Source organism: Peromyscus leucopus, chromosome 12, assembly GCF_004664715.2.
Source record: "Peromyscus leucopus breed LL Stock chromosome 12, UCI_PerLeu_2.1, whole genome shotgun sequence".
NCBI classification, from domain to species: Eukaryota; Metazoa; Chordata; class Mammalia; order Rodentia; family Cricetidae; genus Peromyscus; species Peromyscus leucopus.
Window position 1 is genome coordinate 73,732,247 of NC_051073.1, and position 15,150 is coordinate 73,747,396.

Sequence of the window (15,150 nt, forward strand, 5' to 3'; positions counted from 1 at the left end):
AAGCCTGACCCCATCAGACCAAAAACTTATGCCCAGACATATTGACCTACTATTAAATCAACTCCTAATAACATCATTATACAGATAGATTAATGCATCTCTAACCCTCATCAAAGAAGCTTCTAGTTATAATAGATGGTGATTAACACAGAGACCCACAACTGTCGACCCCATCCCCTAAATGGTAGCATCTGGTTTACTGACCCTTGGGTTGTTTCACTAATTGCTGCAAGCTGAAGGAATATGTAATGGAATTCAGCCACTATCACAAAAGCTACTACCTGGGAAGTCAAGAACTTTTCCAGGGGTCAAGCCATGGCTTAAGGAGTCTTGGTGATATTTTAGCTTTTGTATATATATTAGCCAGTTCCTGCAATGATTTTCTTGTATGTTATGTATGCTTCCAAGAACTCCTAACAGTGTATTTATCTGAAATACTTCTGAAGCATCTTAGGCCAAAAACAGCAAAGTCTCCTGAATTAAGGTAAACACCCTTCTGGAGACACCACCTTGAAGACAGGCTAGATGCATAGCTTTATTTCTTGTGCAAATGAAGCTCAGACTCTCTTTCCTCTCACAGGCCAAGTAGCATTCCAGAGCAATTGACTCAGGACAAAAGGGTTTTTACATACCAGGTGGAGGGAAGCAATTGAGGCAAGATTCCTAGCTCAAGGAGAAAGCAGCAAGGCAGACTTTTTTGCAGATTGTAGGATGGAGATGAAGAGGAGGTTGAGATGGAAAGAGCTTAGTAGAAACTAGGACAATGAGAGGACAAGAAGAGAAGGGACAGAGAGGATCTAAGTATAAGAACAGAAAAGAAGCTATGTAGAGAGAGAACTGACTCAGAAAAATAAAGTGTATGAACTAAAGAGTTTCGTGTATATAGATTCATTTAATATCATCAAAGATTAGATTATCCGCTTGTCGTAGATTCTTCCTGGACCCTGGGATAGGACTATTGAGGGGCTAGACCCCCATAGTCCACTTTAACTAATTCTCTCCCAAAGGAACCTGAAGAGATATGGAGCAACTATTGTTATGAGAAGGATAGAGACCAGTGGGCCAAGGAGGGTAGAGCCAGGGCTCCAGAAAGGTCCATAGTGAGAATCTGGAGTTGGATTCAGTTCCTGGAGGCTGTAGTTGGTGAGCCAGTTCATGTGAGTTTTTAATCCTCTCTTCCACTTTGACAGATTAGTTCACATACTAACAACACTCTTCAATGAGGGAGAGCTTTCTTTCTGTACCTTCCTTCTTCTAGAAGTTCAAGCTCTCTTTCCTTCGGTTAGCTCAAAACTCAACTCTGTCTTAATTCTGTGTGGCTCCTGTGCTTCCATATGAGGATTTTTTTTTTTCCTTTTTGGTTGTTTCTATTAGTACATTACACAGACTAAAATTATCAAGCTTTCAGAAGAAAAAGTATCTATTTTAATTTCCCTTTACAAACTTTCAGTAACATAACTTGGCCTTAGTTATTCTTTGGGAAATTGAGGGGCATTTAGAATCGGCTCTTCCAGACACCTCACAGGCCAGAGTGCTGGTGGCCTCATTGTTATGACACTGCATGCAGGGGACCCCCCAGCTCACCAGGGTATCCCATGCATGAGGGAAAACATGCTGGGTAGATGTAGCTGCGGGCGGCGGCACGTCATTCACAACCCAGGCGCTGCATCCATGAGGAGATGAGTTTATTATAACAGAGAAATGAAAAGAAAGATAAGGAAAGAGGGAGACAGAAGGGAGGAAGGGGAGAGGGGTCAAAGGGTGCACACTGAAGAACCAAAGCTCCTCCATTTTTAAAATAAAGCCTAAACGTTCTCCATCTTAGGTATAGGCCTTGAGTTACTGGAACCAGTCGACCCAGATTCCAGGAATAGAAAGTGCAAAGTACAGAGTATCCCAACCCTAGTCTCCATGGTGATTGCTTAACCACAGAAATGTCCTCACCTGAGGGCAGCCAAGGAGGAATGGTGACAGGCATCTACCCCCCTTAGATGTAAGATAAAGATAAGGTTTCTGGAAAGTCCCTAGAATCGAGCCAATCAGAATTCTACCCATACTAGCACCCCTAACTGATGTAAACTTGTGGTTTTTGCCTTTAAAAATTGAGCTTGCAGAGGGACGGGCACCTCCTCCAGCCTCCACTGTGTTAGATAGCTTGACGGGGGTCCCTGCCTAGGCTTGAATTGCTCCCCAATAAAACCTTGCTTTTGCATCCTGGTAAGCTCATCTTCGGGGGTCTCTCTGGGCACAACACACACCTCATGGGAATGGAGAGAGGCGGGGGAGGGGCAGTATTCCTTTTAAAGGGGACTTTATATCAGGACGCTGGGCGGGTCTCCAAAGGGCAAATCAGAATACTAACACTCCTGCTGGACGTTTGCAGCTGAATCCTGGAACACAGTCTGTTGAAAGGAGGGGTCTGCATGGGAAGTACTTGGGTTGAACTCCAGCAAGCCCGGAGGTTGGCCTTAACTGAAGCGCAGTCAAGGAAAGGTTTGTAGGGTATAAAAACCTCTGACGCATCTTCAGAATTGTTGAGAGGAGCGTGGATTTCCATCCACCAAACAATGTGGGACTTGTTCATAGTTGATAATTGATAGTGGGAGCTCTATGTTCACAGGGATGATAATGAGATGGCGACCTGACAGCTGAGGGGAGCAGAGGAGCTGATTAGGAGGCTGCAGGTATCATTCAGTCCTTGTTTCTGAAGCTTTCCTGTAACCAGTCTTTCCCACCAGTCAGCTCCCAAATAATGACACAGAGACTTCTTATTAATTATGAAAGCTTGGCCTTAGCTTAGGCTTGTTCCTAACTAGCTCCTTTAACTTATTAACCCATTTATATTAATCTATGTTCTGCCATGTGGCTCGTGACTACTACCTCTCCTCCTGAACAACCTGCTTGCTCTGCATCTTCTGGCCTCTCTTTTTTTCTCCCAGAATTCCCTCTGTTTATTAGCATTCAAAATATTCAAAATTAGGACTGGAGAGATGGCTCAGAGGATAAGAACACTGATTGCTCTTCCAGAGGTCCTGAGTTCAATTCCCAGTAACCACATGGTGGCTCACAACCATCTGTAATGAGATCTAGTGCCCTCTTCTGGCCTGCAGTCATACATGCTGTATACACAATAAATAAATCTTTAAAAAAAAAAAAAAGTCAGAGGTTGACATTGGGTGTCTTCCTCTAAAGAAAAAAAAATAAAGATAAATAAATAAACAAAAAAATATTCAAAATTAACAAAGCACCATATAAGGTCCAAACTCCCTGTGTTATAACATTTTCCATTCTTACTTGGCTTTTTTTTTTTAAATTACTTTACTCTCTTTTTAAAGATTTTATTATTTTTAAGTTTTTTCTATGACTGTCTATATCAATTTTTCTTTTCTTTCTTTGCCTCTAAGAACATTTTTTAAGTATACTCTATCTGTTCAGAGGTCTTCTTGACTTGGACCTGGCTTCTTGTGCATCTGTAGCCCTCTCTGACCATGTGAGCCAAGCCTTAAATGATGAGGCCATGACCCCATGGCTCTGATGGCTGGCTCCAGCTCCCCACCCCCTCCTCCAGTTGGTCAAGGGCTAGCCTCCTGCCTGCAGCTAGGCCTGGAGGCATTTACTTCCCCAGCTCTGGGAAGGTGTAGAGTCTGAGATGCAGGAAGCTTGTGTACACAGTGCCGGCTGCTCAAGTGCTCAGCTGCTCAGCAGGACCTCTTAAAGGAGCCATGCCTCTGTATGCTGAGCCTACCCCAGAGATTGCTTTCTGGGGCCCTATGTGGATGAATATTCCAGCTCCACACTGGACGTCAGATGAAGCGTTTATCTAATTATTCTTTATCAATAAAAACTCGGGAGTCAGATATCAGGATAAGAACTTGATTGATCAGCGAGCTTCGGAGAAGTGACCAGTGACCTCTCTCCTTCCTCAACCCAAAAAGGCTGAGAATCTTTCTAAGCCTCACGTTGGGTACCACACGTAGTAAGATTTTTCACTGGGCCACCAGCTCACAAATAATAATATGAAGACTTATTAGTTATGAAAGCTTGGCCTTAGCTTAGGCTTTTCCAAACTAACTAATATAACTTAAATTAACCCATTTCTACTCTCTACATTTTACCATGTGGCTTTTTACCTTTCTTTCATTCTGAATGTCTGACTCCTTCTGTGTATCATTGGCATTTCTCTCAGATTATTCACGACTGTGATTCCTTCTCATCTTCCCCCCAAATCCTGCCTATCCTCCCTGTCTAGCTGTTGGCCGTTTAGCTTTTTATTACACCAATCACAATACATCTTCGCACAGTGTACAAATATCCCACACCACTTTCCTAAGGATGCGTCCTTCTGCCCTCCCTTCTCAGCATGTGGTCTTCCTTTCTCTGGCTTCTTTGCACCCTGCACCCGTATTCATGGCAGCAGCTAATTATCTTGTATTCTAACTTATAATTATCTGTGAAAATGTCTCTCCCACTAGGCTTGACTTTAAGAATGTCGAATGGGCCCTAGTACTTGGACTCTTGTTCAAATGCTGGTGGACAGCTTTATTATCTTAGGCACATGATTTAATTGTTATATACCTTTGGCTTTTATGACAGGCATACTCCCTATTGCTTTGCTTGCTGTGAACATGACGGCGACAATCCCTGTAACATATGAGGCCAATGTACATGCAAAATGGAGAGTAAGACGTTAAACATCCGACAACCAACCTGACCTATTTTCACGGGGTGCATTCTTTCACAGAGTGCCCACACTGTTAGGTGGCTCAGGCAGCTCTCACCACTCAGCAGCGGTACACGTGGTCTGGGTCTGTGGGCCTTGTCCCGAGGCCGACTCCTGACTGGCTCCGCCAAAGAGAAAGCCCCGCCCACCATCCTGCCAATCAGGTCTGCGCAAGAGCCCGCTCGGCCAGGCCGACTTCCTGTTGCGAGACTTTACAAGGAGCGGGGCCAGGCTGCGCGTGCGCAGATTGCGGAGGCTGCTTTTCCCGTTGGGCGGAAGAAGGTGACGTCAGCAGCGCGGAGAGGGTCCGCCCATAGCCCCCGGGAAACGTCGAATCTGCGGGCCGTCTGATGGCGTCACAAGCCCGTGCCTGAACCTGGCTACGGCCGAAGCAGCGAAGGCGGCAGCGGCGGCGACAGCTCTGGGGTTCGCGTCTCGGGGTGTGTCGGCCGCCGCTGCTGCTCAGGCCTGGAATGTACAGATGGCTGGCTAAGGTTCTCGGCACCATTCTCCGCTTGTGCGAGCGGCCCGCGCCCGGGGCCCGCGCCCTGCTCAAGAGGCGGCGCTCGAGCAGGTAAGGCGGCCGCGCGCCGGTCCCCTCCCCCGCGCTGGCGTTGGGCGCCGCGGGCCTGTGGGAACCGGCGGCTCCGGGACCGCGGAGGCCTGGGGCGAGCCCGCCCCTCTAACTGTGAGCCGAGGGGCAGCGGGAGGCCGGCGCGGTGCTGCTCGCCCCGTACAGCTCCGGTCTCCGATGCCATAGCGGGCGGGCAGCGCAAGGAGGGACCAGCCAGTAGGTTAGGAGTTTGCCCACAGTCATTTGACTTCGAGTACTGTTCTCTTCGCACCAAGGAACAGCGGTCGTCTTGTTTGACAGTAGCCGTGTGTGGGGGGCCAGAGGGGAGGAGAATGGTCCCGTTCTTTAGCATCGGTGTAAGAAGCAGAAAGAAAGTAGGTACCGCACTCCAAGACTTGGTCAAAATTAGAGGGAAATTGCCAATGTTATTACTTAGCATCTACTCCTTTACTTATTTTACAGTCTTCCCCTTTAATTAAGGATTTGTCTAGAGATTAAAATACGGTGCAAATTCTATATTCCCCATAAGTCTCTCCCATCCTTCTCTCCTTCCTTTCCTTACTTTGCTGTGTCTGCTTCATTCATTATGATGATGGTTATTATTTTTGTGTTTCCAGGTCAAGAGAAATGGACGAAAGATTGGTTTAGGGGAAGTAGAACAAAATGATTCATAGATGATTCTAGGAATGTAGGTCACTGATGGAATTGGTTGTTAGCTAAACTGTAGCACATATTCCAGAGAGAAGAATAATTTGTTATAAAGTTCCTAAAGTGATGTTTATAATACTACGTAAGGGCAGACTGTTTAATGCTGGGTCTGGTGTACCATGAAACTGCGTATTTTATTGAATGGGGACTGTTAATCTCACAGTTATTCTGGTTCATGGTCCATCAGAGTCATTCATTGCACCGTCCCCTGCCCCTTTGTGTGTGTTTATGTCCAGGCCAGCCTTGAATTCTAGTTGCCTACACCACTGTTCCTTACTATATTTAGGGGCTCGAGTCTAACAAAAAAACTTGCTGGGCAGTGGTGGCCCACACCTTTGATCCCAGCACTTAGAAGGCAGAGGCAGGTGGATCTCTGTGAGTTCAAGACCAGCCTGGTTAGAGAGCGAGTTCCAGGACAGCCAGGGCTGTTACATAGAGAAGCCCTGTCTTGATGCCCGCCCCCCCCAAACAAAAACAAACCAAACCAATGCAACTCCTTTTAGGGACTAGAAGTGTGCCTTAGTGGTGGAGTGCTTGTCTATCATGCCTGTCCTGTCTTCAGTCCTCAGCACTGGGGTAAGGGTGGGGAGGGGCAGTTAAGCACTCTACCCCAGAAGCCCCTCCAATAACCTAACCTCTTAAGGCTGCTAACATTGTCACTTGAAATAAAAAATGTCTGTCTTTGGGATCATTGTTCAAAAAAAATGATTCATTGGTTTAATTTGACCAGATTACACATTGTTACACTGTAGGGAGTGTTGGGTTTTTCCTAAGATTTAGAAACAGCTTTCTGTTTTATACGTTTCATCTCATCTATGACTAGTAGTTGGAAGAAGGAATGTAGTATGGTATTAAGTTTTTGTTTTGGTGTTCGATGTTGAACCCAGGGTCTTTTACATATTAAATTACATGCTGTACAACTGAGTCACATCTCCAGCTCTGGGTAAGTTTATTTATAGAAATACATGTATTACATATGTATATACATACTTCTTTTCCTTTCTTTACAGCACTCTGTTTTCTGCTACAGTGGACACTGATGAAGTCCCAGCTAAAAGACCAAGATTAGGTACTACATTTTAAAAATTCATTTCTTTTTTCTTTCTTTCTTTTTTTTTTGGGTTTTTCGAGACAGGGTTTCTCGGTAGCTTTGCGCTTTCCTGGAACTCACTTGGTAGCCCAAGCTGGCCTCGAACTCACAGAGATATGCCTGGCTCTGCCTCCCAAGTGCTGGGATTAAAGGTGTGCGCCACCACCGCCCGGCTTTCATTTCTTTTAGTAGGAAAAATACATACATGGAACAAAATTCAAAAGGTAAACTGTTCTGACAGTGAAAAGTTGCCCCTTTCCTGCCTTTCCCTGCGCCATTGTCTTTCCTAGAGGCGACCGCTTGTGTCTTTCAGATATGTGTGTTGAATGTGTGTTTGAAGTTCTGAAGTCTTCTATAATAAAAAGTTAATTTTTCTTTATTTTTGCTAAGGAAACCATCTCAAATCTACTTTCTTGTGTCTTACTGGTAGAAGAGAATACACACAAATTGAAGGGAAAGGCACAGTAGAATACTACACAGTATGTTTCCTTTTTTCAACAGTGATTGGGAATTTGGGTCTGTTCCAGATGTATTGGTTCACTGTGGAACTTGTTGATGTTTCATTCAAATCCAGTAAATACTGAGTATGTCTTGATCTTACACAATTACAGGAAATCAAAAAATGAGTACTTGATCTGTCTACCATCATTTTTAACTAAGAAAAAAGTGAACTACTTTAAAAAAATGAATATAAATAAATATTAGCTTGTAATTAAATGTAGTAAAATACATAAAGCAACATTACAAAAAAAAAAAGATAAAAACAAGAAAAACAACTGGTGGTACCCAGGGCCTGGTTAACACAGGCCTATAGTCTTAGCTACTGAGGATGTTGAAGCAGGTAGATCAGAAGTTCAAAGCCTGCTTAGACAACTTAATGAGACCCTGTTTCAAAGTAAAGTAATAATAGGTGGGAAAAAGCTCAGTGATTGTCTAACATGCAACACCCAAAGATCAGTTCCTAGCACTGCAAAACAAAACCAAACTTTGGTGGTGTTAGAGAAGGTTCCTGGGCTGGTTGTGTATGGTAATTGTTTACTTCTCTTCTGAGGATCACCCCACGCCATCATTTCTGTTGAATGCAGTGTTTGCTTTCCTTACTGCAAACCAAGAGGAAGGAATCTGAACTGGAGATGAAGCTGGATAGCACAGCATGCTGATCTTCCTGGGAAATGACTGTGGAGTACTTGAAATGTGGCTAGTTTAACTCCACATTTCAAGGTTTTAATTTAAAAAATTTTGTGTGTGTGTGTGTGTGTGTGTGTGTGTGTGTGTGTGTGTGTGTGTCTGACTGTCTGTCTGTCTGTCTGTGTCTGTGTTTAAGTAATTCAAATTGGCCTCAATACTTTTCCTTAGCCTCCCAAGTTCTGGAGTACAGATGTGAGCCATCACACCTCAATAAAGAACTGAATTTTTCCTTTTCACTAATTTAAACTGAAGTACTAGGTAGCCACACCTGGCTTCTGGCTTTTACATTGGATAGCTAGCTGGCTTTGGGGAGCAGAGACAGCAGAGGTAAAAGGAAGGAAGGAGGGCCTCAGAACAGACCCAGGAGTTTACAGGGAAAGCCAGAGTCTCAGGAACACAGGGCGGTCTGAGTCTTTACAGATGAGCTCTTCCTTTGTATGAATCGGGATAATTTAACACAGTATTGGGATATACCCATTTTTTTGATAAAAATTTGTAGGAAAATAAAACATTCCAATACTTTAGTGTCTACTATATTATTACTATCAAGAAATATGTCTTGTCTTCTGGGGTCTGTGGAGTAAACATCAATCATTAATGCTCTTTTCTTGCCCACTTCAAAAGCACAGCAGAGTAGAAATGATCCTCAACTTATTGTAGGAATAACCTGGAATTGTCTCTCAATTCTTGAAATGAAAAACAATAATTTGAAAATGTTAGTACTTCTCTTTTTTGAGAAAGGGTCTCCATATGTAGCTCAGGCTATCCTTAAGTTCATTATGTTGCCCAGGCTGGTCTCCAGCTTGGGATTCACCTCATGAACTTGGGATGTATGCTTGCTATTTTTATGTCAATTTGACTCAAGCCAGAGTCATTGGAGAAGGAGCATCAGTTGAGAAAATGCCTCCATAAGATCTAGCTGCAAGTAAGCCTGTAGGACATTTTCTTAATTAGTGATTGATGTGGGAGGGCCCAACCCACTGTGGTCCCACTGGACTGGTTGTCCTGTGTTCTATAAGAAAGCAGGCTGAGCAAGCTATGAGGAGCAAGCAGCAGTCCTCCATGGCCTCTGCATCAGCTCCTGCCCTCAGGTTCCCGTCCTGTGTGAGTTCTGTCCTGACTCCCTTTGAAGAAGAACAGTGATGATAGAGCGTAAGCCAAATAAACCCTTTTCTGTCCAGGTTGCTTTGGTCATGGTGTTTCATCACAGTAATAGTAACCCTAATTAGGACAGGATGCTTCAGCCTCCTGAAGGTTGGAATTACAAGTATGCACCATTGTAGTCAGCAAACAAGTGGATTACTTCCAAGTTGGACTCTGCTCCACCTGACCAACACATTTCCTCGCTTATTTGAGCTGTTCCCCTTTCTAGAGAGTATTTATTTCATATTTTATCTATATTGAAACTCTTCATTAAAGTCACCAATTTAGACTATTTTTCTCAGAAGTAGAAACTAGTTCTTTACACTATAATTAGTGAGTACAAGGGAAACTAGGAAACATAGATGTGAAGGAAGTAAGGAGGTAGTATTATAAAAAAAGGAAGTGGAGGAGCACTGAAATCCATTTCCCCTCTTCCCCCCACATTTGTTTACTTCTCTATTTTGTAATCTTTGGTACCAGGGAGAAGTGAGTTTGAGATTGTCCAACGCGTCAGGTTCAGTGGTGGGACAGTTTTTCTTTGTCCTAGATGCTCAAGAGCCGTATGTATTATACTTCACTCACTCAGGGTTTAGGAGGGGCTTTGTTTATAGTCCTGTTGTTGCCTGCCCGGGAAGCAAGGACAGACTGACAGTGATGTTAGTGCTCTCTCCAGGCTTTCCACACCATCAGTATGTATGTGCCTTTTTCACTTACCTCATCTCTGCCAACTTACATAAAGTTTCATTTTATGTGTTCTACAAAGCTTACTGCTCAAAAGCTGCTATTTCAGATCATTTCTTGGTGAATCACAGCTGTGATAGTTGATTAAAACAAAATTCATGTGTTAGAAGAATTCCATTTGTTTGTTTGGAAAAGGTATTTATTATTCATGTGTGTATGATGCACAGGTGTGAGTGGAGTTGTGCCGTGGCATTCCTGTGGAGGTCAGAGGACAACTTTGTGGAGTCAGTTCCCTCAGTCTTTACATGGGTTCTGGAAATCAAACTCAGGTTGCTGGGCTCACATAGCAAGCAGTGTTACTAAGCTATCCTGATGGCCCAAAATACTTTCATAGATACAGTTTTGTTTCAGTGTTCAAACATGAGACTTTATTAAAAACTAAGATAGGTTCTTTTCAAAACATAATGAATTTTTTTCTCCAATTAGTGCTCCATTTTTATAATTTGTTGGTACTTTCTAGATTGCTTCATTCACCACGTGAAAAACAATTTCTACAATGTTGCGAGTTTATTTAGATTGCCGTTACAGCTGACCACAAAACCCATGGTGTCTTCTGCGTGTAATGGAACACGGAATGTGGCCCCTTCAGGAGAGGTCAGTGGAGATGGGGCTTGGATATGGGTCTTTTTTTTTTCCTTTCCCTTTTTGATTTTCTGTGTGGAGATGGAACCCAGGACCTTGTAAATCCTTTGTTTGTCTGTTTGTTTTTGGCTCTTTTCATAGCCTTGGCTATCCTGGAACCCACTGTGTAAACTAGGCTGGTCTCGAACTTAAAGATCCACTTGCCTCTGTCTCCTGAGTGCTGTGATTATAGGTGTGTGTGATATGGGTCTTGTATATCTTATTTTATTTTATTAAGATTTATTTATTTGTTATGTATACAGTATTCTGCCTGCATGTGTCCCTGCAGGCCAGAAGAGGGCACCAGATCTCATTACAGGTGGTTGTGAGCCACCATGTGGTTGCTGGGAATTGAACTCAGGACCTCTGGAAGAGCAGTGAGTGCTCTTAACCATTGAGCCATCTCTCCAGCCCCTGGGTCTTGTATGTCTTAAGCATGAGTCTATTACTGAGTCCCTACACACTGTAATGTTTGTAAATTGAATTTAAAAAATATTCTAGTCTTTTGGGGAATTACATATAGGTTGACTTATTTCCAGAAATGAACATACATTTATTAGCTCTGATATGAAGGTCAAGAAATTAAAGGTTAAAAATTTAAGTATCATAAAAATATTTATGGCTCAGTGAGTAAAGACTAAAGCAAACTGAGGATTGCTGCTAAACCTGATGAACTTAGTTCAATCCCCAGGACCCACACTGTAGAAAGAGAGCTAATGCCCACAAGTTGTCCTCTGACCTCCGTCCATGCACACACACGCAGACACACATGCACAGGCACATGCATACACACACACACACACACACACACACACACACACACACACACAAGAATGCAGTACTTTTTAAAGAAAGAATATTGGCTCACTTAGCTTGATGGCACACTCTTGTGATCCTAGTGTTCACAAGGCTGCTGCACGAGAGTTGGCTGACCTTGGACATTCAGGACCATTTGTGACAACCCAGTGAGACCCTTGCCTAAAAAAAAAAGAAGAAAGAAAAGAAAAGGCCAGGTACAGTGATTAATGCCTGTAATTCATAGGAGGTTGAGATAGAAGAATCGTTATGAGCTTGAGACCAGCCTGGCTACATAGTGAGTCTCAGGCCAACCTGGGCTACAGAGTCAAACACTGTCTTAAAAAACAGAAGAACAGAGTAGGGTGAGTGTGAGGTCATCCTGATCTGGACAGCGAGTCTCAGTCTTGAAAAAGGAAATTTGTTTTTAGCTTATTTAAGTATTTGTGGAGAAAATGTAATTATCTTTTAAACACTGTTTTGTCAATTTTGACAACTTTTTTTTATCTTAACGATGTTATTTCTGTGTGCTAGCTTGAAAATAATCATGAATATTATTTAAGTTAGAAACGATTTTAAATTTGCAAGCTTGGGTGCTACAGAAGTGATTGCTTTCTTTTAGGTATTTTCGAACTCTTCGTCTTGTGAACTGACGGGTTCTGGATCCTGCAACAGCATGCTGAAACTGGGTGAGGCACTCAGCTGCTCTCGCTAAGCTGTACTTCTGCCTGTGTCCCCTAAGTCAGAAGAGTGTGAGAGGAAAGCACCACTTTGGATTAGGAGAAGAATAAAGGCGTAGTCTCTTTACTGTCCATCAAAACAAGTAGGGCTAAGGTCTACCTTTTACCAGACGTGGAACTCTAAAAGGTTCCTTAATGTCTGTGTCTCACTTTCTCATCTGGAGAAGGGGACATTAACTCACAGTTGTGGTTTGTTTTTTTTTTTAATCAAACCGCAAGTAAGTAAGAGTAAGTCGGAAGTCTTGAGCACTGTGAGTATTTTAGTTGAAGGACAGCCTTTGATGTTGTTCCTTGGGTGCCATTCAGGTGGTGGTGCACACATTTAATCCCAGTACTCCTGCAGCAAAGGCAGACAGATCTCTGAGTTTGAGGCTAGCCTGGTCTACAGAGTGAGTTCCAGGATAGCCAGGGCTACATAGACGTGGTTTAAAAAAAAAAAAAAAGCAAGAACAACCATAACAAAACAAGTGTAGGTTTTACCTTAAATCCTTGGGACTAGAAATATCTCTGGTTTACAGTGTCTCAGATTTTCGGGATATTTGCATGGTCCTCACCAGTTGAGCATCCCTGATCTGAAATCTGAAACTGGAAACCTCAGCATCAGCACCCAGGTTTTCGCATAAGGATGTTCAACCTGGAGCTTAATTTTAGCATTCTTGTCTTGAGTTGACTACTGTGCTTTCTGTTTATATATTAATGTGACTTCAGATCAAGTCTCATTGATTAAAAAACAAGAAAGGGCTGGAGAGATGGCTGAGTAGTTAAGATCGTGTACTGCTCTTGTAGAGGACCTGGGTATAGATTCCAGCACCCACATCAGGCAGCTCACAACTGCCTGTAACTCCAGCTCCAGAGGATATGGTACACTCTTCTGGACTCACACACAGATATAAACACACACACACACACACACACACACACACACATCCACACATAATTAAAAACAATAAAATAAATCTTAAAAAAAATATCGTTGAGAGCTTACTATGTGCCAGGCACTGAGTCAACACTGTCAGAAACAGCAGGAGACCTTGTTCTTGCTTGGAGTTCATCATATATTTAATGAACAACCCTAATTCCTGATTCCTGCAGTTGTATAGACTTGCATATTGTCATTACACCCTGAAGGGGGATTGTAATTGTATGTACTGTACAAAATAGGATTGTGGGAAAAGCTCAGAAGAAGCCAGAGTTCTGGATACGGTTGTAGTGTCTGCCATGTAGGTAGACTTGTAGTTTGAGAGACAAAGGAGGACGCTAGTGAAAATGAGTGTTACAGAAGTTGAGGTTCAGAAGCCACAAGTAGAAGAGGCTGAGAAATGATGCTTTGTAGTTATGCTCCTCACACTTGTGAGTTAGGGTACCGCTTATGGCGCAGACTTGCAAAGGTGAGTAAACTTGTACCCCTGTGTATTGGTTCCTTGACATTGCTGGGACCAGAATAGCTGAGAACAACGTGGGGAGGGAGGTTTATTGTAGTGCCCGGTTTTGAAGTTTATGCCAACTGAATCTGACTTAGACATTGCTTTCATATCAGTTACTTGATGGCTGTTGTGGTTTTGTGGTAGTGAAAACTGAGCTTAGGGTTTCATCCATCTTAGGTAATACTGTACCACAGAGCTACCTTCCTAGTCTGCCATTGCTTTCCCTTAACTTTTGTAACTTCATGCTGGAGTCCTGTGCTTTTAAAGAGATAAGATGGTTAGTTCTACCACACAAATTTCCTGTCCTGATGCAGGCTGTTCACTGTAATATTTTTTCCTCTCACTACAAATATGTTCTTAAAGGTAATAAATCTCCTAATGGAATTAGTGACTATCCAAAGATCAGAGTGACAGTGACCCGAGATCAGCCACGCAGAGTCCTGCCTTCTTTTGGGTAAGTGTTCAAGTCTGCTTTTCTGTAAGTGGAACTCACTGCTGCTTAGGCATTTCCACTTTTGTTCTGTAAAATAATATTAAGTAGGCACTCTGAGGGTAATAACTTACTGAATATCATATGACTAGTTAGATTTGAATTTGAGTGTTTCCTTTCCAACTGTATTACATGTCCATAGTATGATTGGGTTTTGAAAACCATTTTAAGCGCCGGGCGGTGGTGGCGCACGCCTTTAATCCCAGCACTCGGGAGGCAGAGGCAGGCGGATCTCTGTGAGTTCGAGGCCAGCCTGGACTACCAAGTGAGTTCCAGGAAAAGGAGAAACCCTGTCTCGAAAATCCAAAAAAAAAAAAAAAAAAAAAAAGAAAACCATTTTAAGATTTTTATTTTTAATAATTCTATGTGTGCTTTCTCTGAATAGGTATCTGTCTGTTTATAGCTGGTGTCTGAGGAGGCCAGAACAGGGCGTTGAACCGCCAGCTCTGGTCCTCTGGAAGAGCAGCTAGTACTCTTAATCACTGAGCCATCTCTGTAGACCCCTATTTTATTTTTTTAAATAATGTTTTTAGTTATTTTTTGAGAATTTCACACAGTGTATTTTGATCATGTTCATCCCCCCTTTCCGACTTCTCCCAGCCAGATCCTCCCCTTCCTCTCTGCCCACTCAACTTCATGTGTCGTGTCCCCTCCCCCTTCCCCGCTCCCCGCTCTCTCATCAAGTCCAGTTTGTGTTGCTAGCTACTTCTGAGTATGGGACCTGCCTTGGAACATGATACATGTACCTGGTGTCACTCCATTGAAGAAAACTGACTTTCCCAGAAGCAGCCAAATACCAATAGCTCCTAAGCTAGGGATAGGACTTTGTACCTACCACCATGCTAGGATTTGGTCTGGCTTGAGTTTACAGAGCTTTTGTGCATGTTGTCACAGTCTCATTGTGAGTTCACAAATG

General features: G+C 43.1%; 1 protein-coding gene across 1 annotated transcript in view; it reads left to right on the top strand.

Annotated features, from left to right (window-relative positions):
- The first annotated feature begins 5,058 nt into the window (after window positions 1–5,058).
- Window positions 5,059–15,150, top strand: part of Senp2 (SUMO specific peptidase 2) — a 45,170-nt gene continuing 35,078 nt past the window's right edge. Inside the window, exons 1-5 of the mRNA XM_028858756.2 lie at window positions 5,059–5,294; window positions 7,013–7,071; window positions 10,625–10,758; window positions 12,203–12,269; window positions 14,108–14,198. Coding sequence (XP_028714589.1) covers window positions 5,194–5,294; window positions 7,013–7,071; window positions 10,625–10,758; window positions 12,203–12,269; window positions 14,108–14,198 — 452 coding nt within the window. The 5' untranslated portion in view covers window positions 5,059–5,193. The remainder of the gene's footprint in view (window positions 5,295–7,012; window positions 7,072–10,624; window positions 10,759–12,202; window positions 12,270–14,107; window positions 14,199–15,150) is intronic.